Source organism: Ranitomeya imitator, chromosome 6 (assembly GCF_032444005.1).
Source record: "Ranitomeya imitator isolate aRanImi1 chromosome 6, aRanImi1.pri, whole genome shotgun sequence".
NCBI classification, from domain to species: domain Eukaryota; kingdom Metazoa; phylum Chordata; class Amphibia; order Anura; family Dendrobatidae; genus Ranitomeya; species Ranitomeya imitator.
The window spans coordinates 466,585,546-466,607,959 of record NC_091287.1 but is presented as its reverse complement, the minus strand read 5'-3'; the positions used below and the strand labels follow the sequence as shown (position 1 = coordinate 466,607,959).

The following is a 22,414-nucleotide window of genomic DNA, read 5'->3' as shown; positions in this document are numbered from 1 at the left end:
TCTTGTTTGTCAGGCTTCTGGCGTTTGCAAGCATGCAGTTTAGAGGATTTTGTTTTGTTCCAATCTCCTCGCTGTGGATTGTTTTAGAAATGTTCTTACCGCCCTTCTGAGTATGTTTTCCTGGATCTTCTTTGTTCAAGTCTAATGTTTTTCTTCCCGTCCCCTCTTCTTCTAGTTTAACGCCCTCCTGATGAGTGTAGCGAGTCTTCTGGCGAATGTGTGTTTCCCAGGTTTGTTGAGGTGTAGTCCGTCTCTGGCGAGGAGTCCATCGTACAAGTAATTCACACCGTGGTCCAGGAATCCGAATCCTTGTTGTCTGCACCATCGTCTTAGCCAGTTGTTTGCATCAAGGATCCTGTTCCATCTCCTGGTGCCATGCCCGTCTACTGGAAGGATAGAAGAAAAAACTACCTGTGCATCCAGTTCCTTTACTTTCTTCCCCAACTCTTCAAAGTCTTTGCAGATTGTCGGTAGGTCCTTCCTTGCCGTGTCATTGGTGCCAACATGTATCAGAAGAAATGGGTGGACGTCCTTGGAGTTGAAGAGCTTTGGTATCCTATCGGTCACATCCTTGATCATCGCACCTGGAAGGCAGCATACTTCTCTTGCAGTTATGTCCGGTCTGCAGATGGCTGCTTCTGTGCCTCTCAGTAGTGAGTCTCCCACCACCACCACTCTTCGTTGCTTCTTGGCTGTACTTTTTGCTGTCACTTGTTGCTGTGTGCCCTTTTCTTTTTTGCTTGCTGGTATTGCTTCATCCTTAGGTGTGCCATCTTCATCCTCTACAAAGATTTGATATTGGTTCTTCAGTTGTGTGGTTGGTGATTTCTCCATGGTCTTCTTGCTTCTTTTGGTCACATGCTTCCACTCATCTGCTTTTGGAGGTTCTCTGACACTTTTTTCCCCTTCTGTGACCAGTAGAGATGCTTCTGTTCTGTCTAGAAACTCTTCATTCTCTTTGATGAGTTTCAAAGTTGCTATTCTTTCTTCCAGACCCCGCACCTTTTCTTCTAAAAGGCCCACTAGTCTACACTTCTGACAGGTGAAATTTAATTCTTCTTCTGGTCGATCTGTGAACATGTAGCACATGCTGCAGCTCACCATGTAGGTTGTCACATCTGCCATGTTGCTCCTAGATCCTGCTGACTTGCTGTGTGTTTTCCTTCTTGTGTAATCTACTCAGCCAAGCTCTCTTGCAATAATGTCCTACAGGCAAAAATTCTCCCAGAAGGCACCTGGAATATGCAAATTAGCCTCCTCAAGCTTGAATCCCTGGTTTGGTGATTCTTTCCAAGCAGCTGGTCCCGGCTGTACCCAACGATCTTCTAGCTTAGGGAGACTCTTCGCTTTCCCAGAAGGCACCTGGAATATGCAAATTAGCCTCCTTAAGCTTGAATCCCTGGTTTGGTGATTCTTTCCAAGCAGCTGGTCCCGGCTGTACCCAACGATCTTCTAGCTTAGGGAGACTCTTCGCTTTCCCAGAAGGCACCTGGAATATGTAAATTAGCCTCCTCAAGCTTGAATCCCTGGTTTGGTGATTCTTTCCAAGCAGCTGGTCCCGGCTGTACCCAACGATCTTCTAGCTTAGGGAGACTCTTCGCTTTCCCAGAAGGCACCTGGAATATGCAAATTAGCCTCCTCAAGCTTGAATCCCTGGTTTGGTGATTCTTTCCAAGCAGCTGGTCCCGGCTGTACCCAACGATCTTCTAGCTTAGGGAGACTCTTCGCTTTCCTAGAAGGCACCTGGAATATGCAAATTAGCCTCCTCAAGCTTGAATCCCTGGTTTGGTGATTCTTTCCAAGCAGCTGGTCCCGGCTGTACCCAACGATCTTCTAGCTTAGGGAGACTCTTCGCTTTCCCAGAAGGCACCTGGAATATGCAAATTAGCCTCCTCAAGCTTGAATCCCTGGTTTGGTGATTCTTTCCAAGCAGCTGGTCCCGGCTGTACCCAACGATCTTCTAGCTTAGGGAGACTCTTCGCTTTCCCAGAAGGCACCTGGAATATGCAAATTAGCCTCCTCAAGCTTGAATCCCTGGTTTGGTGATTCTTTCCAAGCAGCTGGTCCCGGCTGTACCCAACGATCTTCTAGCTTAGGGAGACTTCGCTTTCCCAGAAGGCACCTGGAATATGCAAATTAGCCTCCTCAAGCTTGAATCCCTGAACAATCACAATGCAGCCTTTTATAGTGGCATTAGTGTGCATTTTGTGCTACCCTGGCATATGATGCCCGTATGTTCCTCCATAGATAGATATCCTATTGGTACACATAATAATTATATACCCACTGCCTGGAGGAACGCACGCTTCTCCCTCTGTGACGTAGGGCCAGACATCACCACCCCATGCTCTCTTGTAAGCCTTTAATGTTCTGAATGATTCCTTGTTACATCTTACTTAGTATCGATCTTACAGCCATCCTTACCTATCCTTTACCCAGTGTGGTCATTGAACAGTAGAAAGGTTCAATAGGAAGATCAGCTCCTCATCCACTTTTTCTCGAAAGCAATTTGTATTATGGATTTATTTTAATAGTGTACAGTGGCAGTTGCTGTTTTTACTATTAAAAAACGGTTTGATTATCTGACCTTGCTTACTTTATCTTTTTAGGTTCTGTGCACAGGCTCTAAAACGAATCAATAGACGGGAATTCCTGCACAGCATTATGTTGAAATCAATCTCAATTCAGACTTATTTATACTTTCCCTGCATGGCTCAATCTCTTTCTCTCCTAATTGTTTCTGCATTTTTTTAATAAAGCATTTCTAGTTACAGAATAATGCATGCAGTTTTGCGAGCTCAATCATTTCAGAATTTCTCGGCGTAATGGCAAAATTAACTTAAATCCTCCTGCAAAGTTGTTCTCGATTTGTATTCCGAGGGAGTACAAACTGGTACTGGGTAATGACCTTTTTTTGTTCAATCACTATATAGCGCAATAAATATTCATCACTGCTGCTCCGAGTCTTCCTATTATTACGGCTCCTTCAGCCTCTGAATGCACAGTGTTAAAAATAGGATATAGGTTAACTGCCAAAATAAAAAGCGAATTCAAGCAATAAATAGAGAAATAAAAGATTTCATCGAAAAGAACAAATAAAAAGTAAAAGAAAATTAACTTAATGGTAAAAAACTTGTTTTATGTGGCCAACAATGCGTGCGGACAGAAGGGAAAAGATGAAATTCTACAACACCTCTTATTGTGTGCGATGATTGCTCGGGTACAGATCGACCGGGGTCATTTATATTCAACCACAAGTATAATGCATTTCCACCAGAAAACATTTAAAATATAAGACAGAGTTCTGATTCCGCGCACAAGATTGCATCCAAGATTTTACCTTCCTTGTATTCATGACACATCACACAAAGCAATAGTCAATGGAATGTGGGCAAACTATCCAATACTAATAATGGGGAAATAAATAATTACGGTATTTGCCGAATTATTAAACCTATGAGCAGATCTGGTTTTTCTAACCCTTAGATATCAGAAATAGCAAGGTGTGGTAAGCCATACATTATCTGTGCAGGGGTAACTGGTGTGAATGGTCATTCATTTAATGCATGGGGACACCAAATTTACCAAAGAAGCCCTCTATTGTGAACTTCTATTACTCAAATATGCCTTACAAGGGCAATAGAACAATCTGTTTCATCCCGAGAAAATGCCCTTTAAAGTGGTTTGCCAAAAAATTAAAACTTATATATATATATACATTTGGAGAGATTCCAATACCAACGAAGTGTTGGCAGCAGAATATTGCTCTTGTGTATCATTGGGTAGTCGTTCAATAGCATGCTCACAGATCCTGTCCATGTGCTGGAGGGCTCCCCAATTAAATTACTACCTCACTTCCATATAGTTTCTATATAGAGTGTATATATCTATCTATCTATATATATATATATATATATATATATATATATATATATATATATACACACACACACACACACACACGTGTATACACATGCATACACATACAAGCATGCCATACATACACGCACACATATATGGACAGAGGTACTGGGCCATCTACACATGGCACCTAAATGAGCTTTTATGACATCCTATCCTATTCAGTTTTGAGAAAATCACTATTTTCTCTGCTGCAAATCTACCAGTTCTCTAAATGAGTTCTGTAAAACCCCATCCACACCACTGATTAGCAGCTTTCTGTGTACACTGTGCATAGGCAGAAAGCTACTAATCGGTGGTGGGAATGGAGTTGTACCGATCTCATGAATATGTAAGACTACATGGCAGGTTTACTAGTCCTTTTGTGATAAACTCCTTCTGATAGAACAGTGATCTTATCAAAACTACAGCCAGCAGCCCAGTAATTGTCACATTGATGGAATCAGAGCCTCTGCCCCTACATTATGTTGCTCTCGAGTTAGTAGGCATTAATATGGAGTTGGATCCCCATTTTCAGGTTTAACAATTTCCTCTCTTCTGGGAAATCTGACAAGAATTTGGACGTGTCTGTGGGAATTTTTGGCCATTCACCCAGAAGGTTAGAAATGTATGTTGGACGATAGGGCCAGATTCACAGGCTCCAATCTAGTGCATCGGGTTGACGTCAGGGCTCTGTGCGGCCAAGCAAGTTTTGTCATGACAAACTCCCTCAACCAGGTCTGTCTGGAACTTTATGTTGTGCACCAGGGCACAATTATCCTGGAGCAGAAAAGGGCCGTCCCCAAATCGTTCCCATAAAGTTGTAAGCTACAATGGTCCAAAATGTCTTGGTATGCTGAGGTATTAAAAATGCCCTTTCACTGAAACGACAGGCCTAAGCCAACCCCTTAGCATTATTCCCCCCCCCCATCAGTTCTTACAGAGGGCACAATGCAGTCAGGCAGATGTTCTCGTGGCAAATCTGCAAACCCCAAACAATGGTTTGTCACTCCACACAACAGGTTTAACTAATTCCACGCACAGGTGATGGTGGAATATTTAGAAGGGAAGAAATCTGACAAGCTGACTTGATGCAATGGTGGCATCCCACGTCAGTACAATAATAAAACGAGCCATTCTTTCACAAATGTTAGTAAGGGCAGACTTCATGGTGAGGGGCTGGTTATTATGCACTTGTGGCAATGGGACGGAATGAAAAATCTGACTTCAATGATTAGGATGTGTGTCCTGATTTTTTATAGTTTTATTTATATAGGGGATAGATATTAGAGTTGGGCATTTTATATATATATAATGCCCAACTCTTCTGTCAATACAGGGAACAAACCTCTGCATGGAGACTACATGAATGTGCATTGTCTGCTGCATTGCAAAAGGTGAAATCTGCTAAGAACAACTACAGGAAACATTTACACACTATGTATTTCAGAATATGCACAAGGTGCAGGTGACTTATAAAATCTCATATTTTTCCCTGGTACTGCATTAGTCGATGGGAGTTCCTACATGCAAATAACCATCAGATATGCTTACAGGTCAATAGGAAAAGCACATTAAAATCTTCTGAATAGCATTCCGAACAAGCATTCTTGCCTGTGTTCACATGATGCATTTCTATTGTGTTTTTTTACCGCACTTTTCCAAAAATCAGATAAAAAATGTAGTATTTTACAGTGTGTTCAGAAAATTGCTGCAAAACAATGCAATAGGAATGCATGGTGTGAACATGGCCTTTGATGGCAAGACTATGAAAGTTATTCAGATCGTAAAGCGCCTGATACCAGTAGAAAGATCTATCTATTATCTATTATCTATCTATCTATCCATCCATCTATCGCTCTAAAGATATATATTACATTGCATATTACAATGAAGGTACCTGCTGCTGTAAGTTTCGGGCATTCTCTCGGACCGAGGCATTCTCGATCTCATACTTGTGATTGGTCTGTTGAAGCTGAAGACTTTCTTGGACTGTCACCTGATGCTGTGACTTTAACGTTACTAATTCCGCTTTCACATTTTCCAGCAGTTCTCTGGAGTAACAAAGGGAAAAAGACAAATATGGGGATTATCATATATAGAATAAAACTAAATGGCGATGTGCGATATTGATTAAAGTCGTGTTTTAATGTCACGTAACGCTGGTGTATGTGTGTAGTGTGAGGAGAACATCATTTGTATTCTCATTCCTTATTTATTTATATTCTAGAAAAGCCAAAGACTGTAAACATCTTGAGAAGATTTCCTAATAATTCCATCACACATCAGCAATACATAATAGACCCGAGCTCACAAACAGGTCATGAATATATATTGTCTATACATGCAATTCTGAATGGCACAAAAGGACTAATGTTTTTCAAAAGAGAATGTTGCCGGAAGGAGAGAGAGATTACTTTATATACACTATAAATCACTTTTGCAATCTATTCTTTACAAGAAAGCATGTTACTATGGAACTGCTAAGACACCAGAATACCCAATGTATGGGTCATCTAAAATACATTTTGGCTTTCAAATTAATCTAAAAATGTGGTTATTTTACTTCTGCTGGTTTTATACACAACAAATGGAACAGATAACGGTGTGGCTGCATCCACATGGGTCGAATATGCTGCGGCTTTTCTATCAGGAAATTCTGCAGTATATTATACGAACAGGGCTGTGGATTTCATGAGGTCTCTTCCACACGCTGTGGAAAAAAAAAATCTGCAAAATAAATTGACCATAAAGTCTGCAGAATACCGGGTCCATGTAGACCAGGCAAATATGAGACCTAAAATATCCTAGTTCCCATTACTGATATAAAAACAATCCCTAGCATTTAAACAACAAAGGGTACTTCGTAGCCACGGTGTAAGGTGACCCCAAATCAGGATAGTCCTAACCTCTAGTATTAAACATTACCAAGTGTCATAGTGACGTCAATGTGAATAAGGGCAGAGCAGGACCGAGCTCCGAATAGCAGACGGATCGGGAGGAATTCACACGGAAGACGAACCAAGGGGGTCTATAGGCCTCGTGTGAAAACCACCAAGTAGTGGTCTAGTTACCCTAGCAACCAGAATCTCACTTTCACTTTCTAAACTGTATTGGCAAAATGAACATGGACCCCGATTGGTTGCCATGGACATCAAGGCCTTTCTTTTTCAAAGCAGGTGTCACAGATGAAGCTCGGGATCCCCTGACAATCATAGTTATCCCCTAATAGAAGACAACGATAGACAACTTATTAAAGAGACTGGTGTTTTAATTGAATCAATACATAAAGCATTCAAACAATAAAAAAAATATTATAAAAGTATCACTATGACCTTCCTGCAACAAGTGAGTTTAGTTCTATTTCATCCTCATTTTCAAACTTGCCATATCAATTGGATTTTACCCAAAGGTTTACTGGTTTCAATTCCATCCCTGAGCACATAAAGCAGCTCTGGACACAAAGTGCCCATAAAAATAGTCGGATTATATAAGGCTACTTCAAGAAAACTTAATCCTGTTAAACGCAAGCTCAAAGGAAAGATTGCCTTATTATAACATTGTATGTCATGGAAAATATCAACTAAAAGAGGTTAACAGCAAATAAATAAATACATAAAAATAAATAAATTATGTATTAAAACGAGCAATGATATATGGTGATAGATAGATAGATAGATAGATAGATAGATAGATAGATATGAAGAATATGATAGATAGATAGATAGATAGATAGATAGATAGATAGATAGATAGATAGATAGATAAAGAGATAGATAGATAGATAGATAGATAGATAGATAGATAGATAGATAGATAGATAGATAGATAGATAGATAAAGAGATAGATAGATAAAGAGATAGATAGATAGATAGATAGATAGATAGATAGATAGATAGATAGATAGATAGATAGATAGATAGATAGAAAGATAGAACAAACTGATAATTATATAATTTATTAGGTTTTTCTCAATTACTATATACAAGGCAATGGTAAGGGAAATGTGACACCTGCACAGGAGTTTTACCTTTAAGTAGCCATGAGACTAGGCAGAAAAATCCCATTTTCATAATGTCTCGGTTCAGAGTTTAAAAGTCTAAATTATTTTGCAATGGAGCCTTGCAAATATAACTATGAAAAGCAAATCAATAAAATGTCTATTCCTATCTATTCACTGGGGACCTCAGCTGCAAAGCCGCACAAAAATCAATGCAACAAATTATTACGATTTCCAGCCACCCACTAGAAGCTTTGGACAAGTATTTTACATGGAGCAGGTCTGTGCTGGGAATCTGGCCTTGCCATCTCCTATATACGGTATAACCTGGACTGCTCATTAGGAAGTAGGGTGAATGATATATATATAAAATCATAGTTTTCAGTAATAACACAATCTCTAGGACAAACTGTTATTATTACTACTATGATTTTTTATTTTTATTTTGTAGTAATTTTGTTACGGTTCATTTCGAAGAGTTAAAAGATCCAACTGATTAATGCTCATTCTGAATCCAATCTTTTGCATACATGGCCAGGACTGGATAATAAGAGGAACGCTAGAACATGGCACCATCCACACAGTAGGAGGTGAGCTTCACATACTTTGCAGATACTTTAAGCTTAGTTTGAAGTGTGTCTGCAGGACGCATGACCCAGGTTTTATTCACTCGCCCAACACTGCGTGTTGCACAACAATATCGCGACACATGTTATGGCTACAGGAGGCGTCACTCACTTCTTCCGTCCAACTACATTTTCTTAAACATCATATACACTTACAGCTTAAGCGCACAACCCCAACGCTTGGAAAAAGCCACGTGAAACTTCTGCAGCACTTTAGCAATCTACCAGGGATTATTCAGTATGAGCATTTCAAAAAAAGACAAAGGTTTCCAATCCGGGAGTGGTCTTCATCGGAAAGGATTCCAGTAAAGTGCAGCACCGAGACATCTGAATGTGACAAACGATGGGGACGGCTTTTTACATCAGGAAACAAAAGCAGAAAAGCTAAAATTCAAACGCGGTGTCAGTCACAGGGAATTCATGGGGCCTAAATGAATGTACCTGAAATCGCAAATGCAGCAGAGCCCAATATGCCGCCCGGTATCGCTCACGCTGACTCTACAACATGTCACCAGCGTTTGTCATAGGACTGCTTATAAACCTAGTGCATTATCTTAGCTCAGAGTTATCCATAGTGCAGAATCACGCCAGCCTCAAGGGGTTAAATGGCAAAAAATGGCTTGTACTGCCTCAGCTACAGATGTAAGGAACCTGCAGGCACCTGTAGAAGATTTACAGACATGATTACTTATTCATACTGCTAATTCTCGACAGAACTGCAATTGATCTTAAAGCAAGCTGCTCAGAAGCGAGTCCTTGGCCTTCTCACTAATACACCCAGCCCTGCCCAATACTGTGTTCTTTATTCTTCGCAGCCCTCCTTAAGTGTGGTAACAGGAAAGCAATGTAATCAGAGTCTTCAAGTATAATTTGGCACCATCTTGCATCAAGTCAGCTACTTTGACAAAGAAAAGGAGGCAACAAGAGCCATATGTAACCTTTGTACGCTCCAGTGTTGGAAAATTAAGACTTTCGCCCCCATTTTTCTGCCATCGTAGACTTAAAAAAAAAAAAATGCAGACACCTTCTTCTCTACAAGCAGAAATGCAATTGTATAGCCACTACATGCTACATATGTGCACATAGAAAGCACAGAAGAGCAGAACGGCGACATATAATAATCAGAAGTCACACCTCCAAGAAAGATGATCAGTGATGGAGATTTCGGAGGGAGGTGATGAGGACTTGTATGCACTAGTTTCCTGCTCGGAGGCTGTGAGATGTTCTTTAAGGGTCTTCAGGTCTGTCTGGGACTTTCTGCTGGTCTGTTCCTGGCGAACGGTCTCAGCTATTTGCTCACTTAGCTGCTCTTGAGTCGCTTTCAAGCTGGATTCTAGGAGAAGAAGTTTTTCTTCTTGACTGGCGAGTTCTTGTGCTAAAGGATAAAAAGAGAGACAGCGTAGGTTGCAAAAATAAAATAAAAATACATATATAAAAGAGCTGTTTTTAGTCTTTTCAGCATTACTTTATTTCTAAAGAGTTAATGACTCAGGTAAAAAGGGAAAGCAAAATGTACATGTGCTTAATTATCTGCTTGTCAACAAATTACTCTTAAAATGATAAATGACATATCGATTTTGGAAATAAAAAAATTGGGTTTACTTCTAAATCCTTACAGCACCGCACACATTTATTTGGCAGTCCAGAGACTCTAATCACGAAATGTAAGAAGCAGGAGGCTGCTCCAAAGATGTGCCTGCGATTTCAAGGTCAACCAATAGATGGTGCTCTGCTACCAGATCAAGAAGGAAGAGAGGAGACACTAGTGGGGCTCCTTTCATTTTTTATTTTTTTTTGCTGAAAAAATAAGCGATTTTAAGACAAAGACATTTCCCTTTGTTCTTTGTTGACCGCAGTCCAAAATGATATGTGGAGACAATCTGAATAAAACACTTTCTGACCATCAAAAACAAATATTGCCTGTGCCTTGAAGAAAGGTGGCTTAATTAAAAAAAATCAATATAATAAAGATATGATAAAATCAGGTAATAGTAAAATAATGTCATGCAACTATATGTGTATGTATACATACAGTGTGTGTATGTGTATATATATAATATATATATATACATATATATACACACACAAACATATATATATTCACATACACTATATATGGTATATATATATATATATATATATATATATATATATATATATATAAACACACACACATATATATATTTATATATATATATATATACATACACGTATATACACACACACATAAATGTAGGTAGATAAATGAAATGGATAGATATTGTACATAGATAGATAAAGGCCATTTGCTTGCATGAAAGTTTTAATTTAAAAAATAAAAAAGATACTGTATACACCTACATTTTACAGATATGCTGCTACTGATTATAGGTTACAATTAATTGTAAAAAATGTGAAGATTGAAGTCTACCATCTTTGAACTAACATGCAATAGGAATGTGCTAAACACTTTGATATTGATCCAAAAAGCCCTGCACTTCTTTTTCTCAACTTGCCTGAAGGCGTGAGACAAGCATCTTAACTCAGTGAATTATCATCATGTGTCTTGGAAAGGTGGATATCATATAGCTGGATATCTCCAACATCTGCTGGTGAGCGGGAGCGCACTCCATGTATCTTCCAGATTTACAGTATCACATGGCATCGCCAATCACATTTAAAAGGATAGATATAGAAGAAGAGCAGCGGTGGAGACAGCAAAACTTCTGTTACACCCTCACACTGTACTCTTTTTCGATTGAATCGTAGGTAAATTTGATACAAACAAATCGTGAAAAAAACTAAATAAAACAAAAAACAAAACAAAACAATAGTCTTACATATCTTCTGTGCAAATGATAAAACAATTGAGATTGGCATCGTTTCAGATTTCTTAATATTTCTGGTACAGACATGAAAGTAATGAACATCTGTGAGTACACATGGGACAGACGTCTGATGTTTTTTTCTAGGAAATACACCAAACGGAGTGTATTTCCAACCAATTTATCACCTCGGTTGACAATTCTGCTCTAGGCTGTCACCATTAATTAATCAGCTCAATTAGCTTAATTCCGTAATCATTAAACCTGTTTATTTCTGCAATTAGCATATGACAATGGTGACATTTAATATATTTGCCAATGGGGCTGTGTGTCGTGTGTTCATATTACTGCTCAATTAATGCCCTGTATGCACACTGGCGCACGTGTGCCATCTGCAGCAGGTCCTTCACGTGGTGCGAAACCATGGGCACGGAAACAAGAACCGCCAATTGTGCCTGTGTGTGTGTATGTATATATATATATATATATATATATATATATATATATATATATATATATATATATATATACACACACATATATATATATATATATATATATACACATATACACATATATATACACACACACATATATATATATATATATATATATATATATATATATATACACACACACACACACACTTATTTATATACAGTGTGCATATATGGTGGATCACTTTGGAGCCCATATGCTGTAAATACATGTACATGGCATTAACACATGTGTATGATATATATACATATACACACACACACACTATGTCTATGCAAGTGAACAAGATTGAGGCCGAATAATGAATGTCCAGGAAGGACAATGAAGGGGTTAACTCCGCAGTCCATCTGCATCTCTTTGAGCAAATGAGTGGAATGTTTAATAATTTCAACACGTGTTGAAATACGGACGCAATCTAATGAACAACTTCAAGTGAGACTCCTTTCAAAATCTAAGATAAACCCTCCAGGCTGTAAAACAAAATCTCACTAAGGGGAAAGGGGAGAGGGGGAGAAAGTGCTGCCATTACCCAATAAAGGACATGTAATCACACAGTAAATCAGCCTCTCCTCCACCACTGAAGCCATGGTTTGGGCTTTGGAAGTGTCAAGCCTCCAATGTTTTAGATGAGGCAACATTTTGTTCCCTTTACCAGGTGTGTATCAGCTTATGTAGAAAACATCCAGCTCAAAAAAAAAAAAAATCAATCTCTTTTCCTGAGTTTCCCAGCAGGATATTGTACTCACCTATGTATACAATATATAAGTGTGTGTCTGAATTAGGGAAATTACTTGAAATTTAAGATAGGTAGCAGCAGAAAGCATTGGTGAAAAAAACCTCATTCACGTGAACAGCGGGCTACAGCTTTCCCAATGACCAGCGTCGTGTTCAGAGTAGTAGGTAGGGTGCACTGGACGCATTTAGGGGAAAAGAAAAAGCCCATTTGATTCCCTTTAGTATATATAAAAAAAAAAAAAAAAAAGATTTCGGACGGTGCAGTTGCTGAATTTGTGTATCAAGAGCTGCTTCCCTGGGAAGACTATATACAAACCATCCGCATATATATGAATGTTCTTTACCATGAGAACATTAACCGCATAATTCAAAGTCTATCACGCAGCAAAAATAGCTACTGAAATCACAAACCCGAGAGTATACACAGCAAATCTTATATTTACATCTGTAATATAAAGTAGCTGAAAAAATACAGGATGCGGAGAGCGAACGCCTGAGCTGAATGCTTCTAAGCGGAACATAAATATTAAAAAATAATGATGACAAAAATAAAATACCTGTGATATATATATATATATATATATATATATATATATATATATATATATATATATATATATATATATAGACACAGCCGAGCAAAATATGTGTTTAACTGTCATTTGGCATCTCAGAAAGCTTATCTATGTAAAAACCTGTATTATTGTAGGTGTCCATGTGTATGTTAATTTATGTATCATTCTTTATTATAAATACATGCAAACACAAATATATCTGCATACACATATACATGTATTATAAAATATGTATAATTATATGTACAGTACATATGTGCAAACATATATATATATATATATATATATATATATATATATATATATATACACATATAAATATATTATAAAATATTTATATTTTTTATATCATATATTCATCCAAACCTACAAATATAAACATACGTGTATACATGTATACACATATACAATTATAGCATATTTATAATTTATTATGTAATATATTAATGGAAACATAAACCATATTTGCATATATGTATACATAAATTATGATATATTTATAATATGTTCATCCAAAAACAAATATAAACATATGTGCATATATGTATACATGTATTATGATATATTTGTAATTTATTATATATCAGTGTAAACCCAAACATATAAGCATATGTGCATATATTTATACATATCTGCATGTATTACAATATATTAATAATTTATTATACAATATATCCATACAAACACACAAATATAAACATATGTACACATATGCATGTATTATGATATATGTGTAATTATATATCAGTTCAAATACAAAAATATAAGCATATGTGCATGTATGTATACATATCTACATGAATAGACATATACTGTACATGTATTATGACATACGGTATTTATAATATATTCGTTCAAACACATGAATATAAACATGTGCATACATGTATACACATATGTGCTGTATAATATATTATAATGATGTGTTATATTTTATATATGTGCAAACACAAATATAAACATATATACATACAGTATATACACATGTGCCTATATTCAAATATATGCCTAATTATAGTAAAATACATATAAAAACAAACATACACGTATATACCTACGCATATTAAGATACAGTCAGGAAACAGTTAAAGGCATATCTAGCTCTGCTGCAGCTGTATATAATGTGTGCAGATATTTGATTCTTTTATACCTGTAAAAGGTCATTACTATATGTATACATTCAGAATAGGCCCTTTACACCCCCCCACCCAACAAAAAGGGGATCAAAGAGTCGCACGCTATAAAATAAAATCAAACAATAAAGTTTGTGATACAGGTGTCATTTTGGAGAAGGAAACGCTGCAGCTGTAAGGCGGCGAGGAGCCGGTTAGAAGGCGCGCCTGGACACTGAGCTCGCCCGGCCGTCTGGGAAGGGTTAAGCGAGCTGCCGTTTACCTCTGCCCTGGTCTTGAGCGCCGGTTGATCCCAGGCCAGAGGCACTGGCAGCTGCATGCTTTATTTACAATCCCTTTGGCAGACTTACAACCGCCCCGAGCCATAACATAGTGTACCTAATGTTCAAACTGCCAGGTAATCTCATGTCAAACACACTCCTTTGATTTAAAGTGATCAATAGATTCTTGTAAAGTGGTAATTTCTCTGATGTTTCCACCTTGCTTTCCAGTACAGGTGAATCACACGCATTTATAAAAAAAAATACAAAATAAAATAAAAAAACACTCCACAATACACCGACAATAAACCGCACTGCTCTGATAATCGCTGTCTCTATGTATACGCACGCTGTATATACATGAAGGTTTTCCGGTGAACGGTGATTTCGGATCAATATCCCGTGTAATACAATTATCTGCAATGATCTGGCTGTATTGAAAAAGAATTTGCAGGAGACCTCTAGGGGTTTTATCTAGAATCAAGTATCTGGCCAGGCTGTGAATAGGGAAGTGGAAAATGAAGGTGCTGACATTGTCTGTCTATAACATTCCCAATGACTTCATTAATATTTCACTAGAGGACGGGAAGCCTTTTTTTTTTTGGCCAGTGTTTTTTTTTTTTATTGTTATATTTACTCCTGTGGTATTTCCTATAGACCTAAAGGTTTATTTAGACTCTTGAATTGTAGGACAAATATGATACATACAGGGATTATATATATATATATATATATATATATATATATATATATATATATATATATATATATAATTAGATTTTATTTTAATAGGGAGGATTAAAAGTCATCAGTCAAAGCAATGTGGCTGTCACCTAAAAATACAGTGGTCTGCGTGCAGTTTATATAGACCCCACTGGTCCGGTGTATTTCTATGTATACGGCTCGGCTCAGAACTATTTTATTTAGGTGTTTGGCTGCAAACTGTAGAAATCGTCAGCACGGTTAGATCACCAGTCTTAGCCTTTATAAAAGGTGCACAGGGAGAGACGGCCGAGAAGGAATTGCTGTCAGGTGACAGGCGCGGAGACAGGGCTGACAGTAAAGGTGTGCGGCAGGATCTCATTGTGGGATTTCATTTCACCGTGGATCCAAGGTATGACAGGCAGGGAGACTTATTTTCCTTGAATTAACACTGAGAAATGCACTATTACATGGCAGACAGAAGCACACGCGGTGCACAATTCAAGCGTAGTAGAGCATCACATAATTTGCGTCTGAATTTCAGAAAGAAAAAAAAAATATATATATTCTAATTGTTCCTTTCTCTTATGTTCTTCAGAAAGAAGAAAGTCATCAAGACTTTAATGATCCAGATGTGTGAGAAGCATCGATATCACCCGTCTCAGCCGGCACCGATGTGTCGTGTGTGCAAATCTGCAGCGAAAAAAAAATTGGACTTTTCTTCAATTTTTATTATCATTTATAAAATAAAAAAGTCTCTTCATCTCACATAAAGAGCAGCCACTGTTTGGTCCTTTGTTAGATGTGATTCTATACCGGTTATCGCCTTTGTTACCCATGTATGGGTATTACCGTAATAATCACCAAATCGGAAAAAAAAAATATGGTGGCACTGTTAGAGGCTTGTTAGAAAAATAGACTTTACGCACATTAGTTAAAAATGTAAATTTTTATATACCTGAATATATCTCTTTTTCTTTTTTAAAGAACCATTAAGGGAATTGAACTGGATTGCACAGAAATGTCAATAAGGCTGTGCTGCTATTATTGAATATGTCAGTACAGCAGAGCTAAATTTGTCATTTTGCCAATTCTTTAGTTCATTATTACTTAATTAGGATATGTTCACAGGTTGAAGATTTGCTGCAGAAATTTCAGTAAGTGTCTCATTCATTAGAATGGAGTCTACAGAAATCCATGCCCCTCTTATTCACATGTCTGGAGCGGATATTCTGCAACAAATCTGCTGGGTGCAAATATTACCCTTAAGATAAAGAAGATTTATATATGGTGTTATGGAAAACCACAGATAAGAAACACATTCTGATATCAGCTGTGCCACATGAGAACCTCAGCTCCACTGTACGTGTTGTAATGATACAGTCACGTTTTTGTGTATGTGGGTATATGGGAGTGTATATGTGTACATGTGTGTGTATATATATATATATATATATATATATATATATATATATATGTATGTGTCCGTATATATGTGTGTGTGTGTGTATATGTATATGTGTACAGTCATGGCCAGAAGTTTTGAAAATTACACCAAAATTACCGTATATTTTCACATGACCTGCTGCCCTCTGGTTTGTATTAGTGTTTGTCTGATGTTTATATCACATACAGAAATATTATTGTAATCATATTATGTGTACCAATAGGTTGTATTGACAGTTAGAATGAGTTAATGCAGCAAGTCAATATTGGCAGTGTTGACCCTTCTTCAAGACCTCTGCAATTCTCCCTGGCATGCTCTCAATCAACTTCTGGACCAAATCCTGACTGATAGCCGTCCATTCTTGCATAATCAATGCTTGCATTTTGCCAGAATTTGTTGTTTTTTGTTTGTCCACCCGTCTCTTGATGATTTAGCACAAGTTCTCAATGGGATTAAGATCTGGGGAGTTTCCAGGCCATGGACCCAAAATCTCTATGTTTTGTTCCATGAGCCATTTAGTTATCACCCACACCTGTGTTAATGGATCAATCACTAAAACGATGTTAGCTGCTCCTTTTAAGGCAGGTCTGCAATGATGTTGAAATGTGTTTTGGGGGTTAAAGTTCATTTTCTGGGCAAATATTGACTTTGCAAGTACAGTAATTGCTGTTAAGCTGATCACTCTGACATTCATGAGTATATGCAAATTGCCATTAGAAAAAATGAAGCAGTAGACTTTGGAAAAATTAATATGTGTATCATTCTCAAAACTTTTGGCCATGACTGTATACATGCGTGTGTGTATGTGTATATGTGTGGTGTGTAAGTGTGCATATGTGTGTATAAGTGTGTGTATACAGTATATGTGTGTGTATATATGTGTGTGTGTGTATATGTGTGTGTGGTGTATATATACTGCATATGTGTGTGGTGTATATATATATATATATATATATGTGTGTATATGTGTGTGTGGTGTGTGTGTATATATATATATATATATATATATATATATATATATATACACACATATATACGGTGTGTGTGTGTATATACATACTGTGTCTGTGTCTGTATGTGTATATATGTGTGTGTATGTGTGCACATGTGTATGTATGTGTATACCGTATATGTGTGTGTATATATCTGTGTGTGTGTGTATATATATATATATATATATATATATATATATATATATATATATATATATATATATATATATATATATACACACGTGTGTGTGCATGTGTGGAGTATATATGTGTGGTGTGTGTGGTGTATCTATATACATAATTGTCTAAGGGTTTTTCTGTCTGTCCTGGAAATCCCGCCTCTCTGAGACAGGCACAGCATGGCGACGATTATGTCATAAAAGTTGCCTCGACCAATCAGCGACGGGCACAGTCTGCCGCGAATTCGCCTCGACCAATGAGCGACGGGCACAGTATCGACGTAGATGTCATAATGGTTGCCATGGCGACGATGATGTCATAAAGGTTGCCTCGACCAATCAGCGATGGGCACAGTCTGCCGCGAATTCTGGAATCATCATTGTCCATATACTACGGGGAAATGCATATTCTAGAATACCCGATGCGTTAGAATCGGGCCACAATCTAGTATATATATATATATATATATATATATATATATATATATATATATATATATATATATATATATATATATATATACACACTATATAATTGTCTAAGGGTCACTTCCGTCTGCCTGTCCTTCTGTCTGTCCCAGATATTCATTGGTTCCTTTTGTCAAGGAAATCCAAGTCGCTGATTGGTCGCGGCCAAACAGCCACGACCAAACAGCGACGGGCACAGTCCAGAAAAAAATGGCCACTCCTTACTCCCCGCAGTCAGCGCCCGCATACTCCCCTCCGGTCACCGCTCACAAAGGGTTAATGCCAGCGGTAACTCTCTCCGTTACCGCCGCTATTAACCCTGTGTGACCAAGTCTTTACTATTGATGCTGCCTATGCAGCGTCAATAGTAAAAGGATCTAATGTTAAAAATAATAACAAAAATAAAAAATCATTATATACTCACCTTCCGCCACCTTTCCCGCACCTCGCCACGCTCCGGTAACCGCACCATGCAAGCGGCAAGTTCCGGTGCCAACGATGGTATGGGAGAAGGACCTGCCATGATGTCACGGTCATGTGACCGCAACCTCATCACAGACCCTGCGCGAGAAAGGACCTGCGATGACGTCATGGTCATGTGACCGCAACGTCATCACACCCTGGGACCGGAAACTGCCGATAGAAATACAAGGGGCCCTCTGATCAGAAGGTGAGTATGTTTATTTTTTAACCTGTGACATACGTGGCTGGGCAATATGCTCTGTGCTGTATACTACGTCGCTGGGCAATATACTATGTGGCTGGGCAATATACTATGTGGCTGGGCAATATACTATGTGACTGGGCAATATACTATGTGGCTCTGTGCTGTATACTACGTCGCTGTGCAATATACTACGTCACTGGGCAATATACTACGTCGCTGGGCAATATATTACGTGGACATGCATATCCTAGAATACCCGATGCGTTAGAATCGGGCCACCATCTAGTATATATATATGTGTGGCGTGTGTGGTGTATATATACTGTATATGTGTGTGTGCTGTGTATATATATGTGTGTTTGGTGTATGTATATATATATACTGTATATGTGTGTTTGGTGCGTCGCTTTTCCACGTCTAGACACAGGAGACAGTCCGGGCCTATGTGACCGTGTGCTTCCTATGCAGCATTGTCACTTGCTGCTGCTAATAATGAGACCCTACTTGTCTCCCCCTCAGCCAGCCGTGCTCATATATAATGGGAATCACACTTGAGCGACAGCCAGGGCACTGAAATCTGCTAACTCCCACTTTATGATAAAACAAAGGAAGATCAATCTCTGAGGAGCTTGCATGTGTTTTTCCACTTTCTTCTTCAGAACCAAACTATTTTGATTTTGTTCAATTGTTTTAGTCACTTCTGGCAAACAGTAAAATAATGATGATAAACAGTTATGAATGCGGCAAAAATAAATAAATAGAAACCATGAATCACTCCGTAATGGGATCTTTGTGTTGAACATTTGTCCAGTGATCTCACGTCTAAAACCACAAGATCCAGCAAAAAAAAAAAGAAAAAATATTATATAATGATGTGAATAAAAAAAAAGAAAACATTAAAATAACACACTCTGGAATACATAAAGCTGCTTAGAAAAAGCTTCCTATAAATATATATATAAAGTAACCCAGATATAATAAATTAAAGAGTACATGTTTATAAAATCACCAAATTACCCCCAAAAAGTGTAATGGATGAGATTTCTTCTATTTTATGTAAATGTGACATCTGGGCGGGACAGCACAACACAGCAGAAGCTGATAACAGGCCGGTATCCAGGGGGCAGCTGAGGTGGTCGGGGCGGATATGAAGTGTGCACACGTGAACACATCGGAGGTGTAGACGCTGGCGATTCCTGTACCCTTCAGCAGTTACCTGTCTCCCTGTGCAGCTTGTGCACATCTTGGAGCTCCACGCCGAGGTCCTTTATCTCGCCTCTGAGTACACGGCTTTCCTTCTCCTTTTGATACATTTTTTTCTCTGCGTCCTGGATCCTCTCTTCCAGTTTCTTGACCACGCTGTCAAGGTGCTCTGCCTCCGACGCCTTTTCTTTGATACTGCTTCTTGCCTGCAGGAGATCGGCTTCCGATTTGCGCAGAAGGTCATCTCTTTTGCTTATTGCCTGTGAAGATAAAACATACAAAAAAAATGAAACTGCAGCTACGAACAGTAAAGCACTATACACAAGCTAGAACATGTATGTGTGACAGACAGGAAAAAAAACACTCTCATTTATACTACAGCATCCGAAAATACAGTCCCACTACAGAAACGGAAATGTGTCATGGCGACACGCACACAATCGTAAATAATACAGAACCAATTGTATGCGGACCTGAATAAGAGAATAAGCAATATATGTATATTGTAGAGGGAGGCAATGCAGAACACGATACACTGAGATACATAATGTTCTTGTGTATATTGTCACTGTAGACGGCGGCTGGAGAGCGATGCATGAGGCTGGACACCACACACTAGGAACATCTATCTGTGTGTGCAGATAACACCCGGGTGTGGATAGATACGCCTCATATAACTGAGCACACATGGTCTTCTACTACTGTACTATATTCTGGGCTACAAATCGTTCCCTTGAGGATGCAGGAGGGGCTGGCTGCCTATTTGTCCATGTATACTCTCAGGCGCCCCAATAGATGCAGCTATTCGTTATAGAAGCATGCTAGACTGAGGACAAAACCAAAGCAAATAAACAATCTTACTATGCAGTCACTAAAATAGTAATAATAACATTGTTTTTTTCCATAGACACTGGCACAGCACGAACTGCATTTTCCTGTACAATCCAACAAATGGCATACTGACACATACAGATGCATGCAGTACTGGCACATAATTATGCATACTGGCATATATAGTACTGGCACATTACTGACACATACTGGCACATACTGATGCACACTGGCACATACACTACTGGCACATACTGATACATACTGGTACATACTTATGCATGCTGGTACATACTAACGCATACTGGCACACACACACACACACAGATGAATACTGATGCATACAGTACTGGCACATACTTATGCATACTGGCATATATAGTACTGGCACATTACTGATGCATAATGGCACATACTGATTCATACTGGCACATACAGTACTGGCACATACTGATACATACTGGTACATACCGACGCATACTGGCACACACAGATGCATACTGACACAATGATGCATACGGTACTGGCACATACTGACGCATACACTGCTGGCACATACTGACGCATACAGTGCTGGCACATACTAATGCATAATGGTACATATGATACTGACACATACTAACGCATACTGGCACATACAGATGCATACTGACACACACTGACGCATACTGGCACATACACTACTGGCACATACTGACGCAAACAGGCACATATCGTGAGCCTTCGCGGGCAGGGTCCTCACTCCTCCTGTACCAGTTATGACTTGTATTGTTTAAGATTATTGTACTTGTTTTTATTATAACCAAAGTTAATGAACAATACACAGCGTGTTTATAGACTAACCACCTGTGCCTGTGCAGGGACTACTAGCAAGAAAAATCCCATGCAATTACATTGGATATATCCTATAGATAAGCATTGCACAAAACGAGGGGATCATAATCAAAAGATTAAACTTTATTAAATACAAAGAAAAATATTAAAATACATAAATATAATAGAGGGAAAACAATGGAGGTGACAACTACACCTGGGGCCGCAGATAGGAGGCTAACACATTGCTCAAAATAACAAATACAGAGCCCTCTAGCAATTACTGGTGTGCTAGTGATCCAAAACATAGGAAATAACACTACGCTGGTAAAAAGCATCCAGCACCCACATCCAAGCTAGCTTATAGGACAATAAATACAAGTAGTGCGGCATAGATACCTCAGGTCTGCGGCGCCACCACATACAGTACTGGCACATACTGTACAGAAACATACTAGCACATACAGTACTGGCACATAAAATACTGATACATACTGGCACATACCGATGCATACTGGCACATAAAATACTGGCACATACCGTACTGACACATACTGATGCATACTGACACATACAGTAC

The 22,414-nt window shown here is 38.4% G+C and overlaps 1 protein-coding gene across 1 annotated transcript in view; it reads right to left on the bottom strand.

Moving 5' to 3' along the window:
- The window catches only part of LOC138643426 (putative leucine-rich repeat-containing protein DDB_G0290503), a 680,657-nt gene that overhangs the window by 454,760 nt on the left and 203,483 nt on the right, over positions 1–22,414 (bottom strand). Inside the window, exons 12-14 of the mRNA XM_069732336.1 lie at positions 20,204–20,450; positions 9,713–9,902; positions 5,801–5,954 (exon numbers count right to left, since the gene is read on the bottom strand). Of these exons, the coding sequence (XP_069588437.1) occupies positions 5,801–5,954; positions 9,713–9,902; positions 20,204–20,450 (591 nt within the window). The remainder of the gene's footprint in view (positions 1–5,800; positions 5,955–9,712; positions 9,903–20,203; positions 20,451–22,414) is intronic.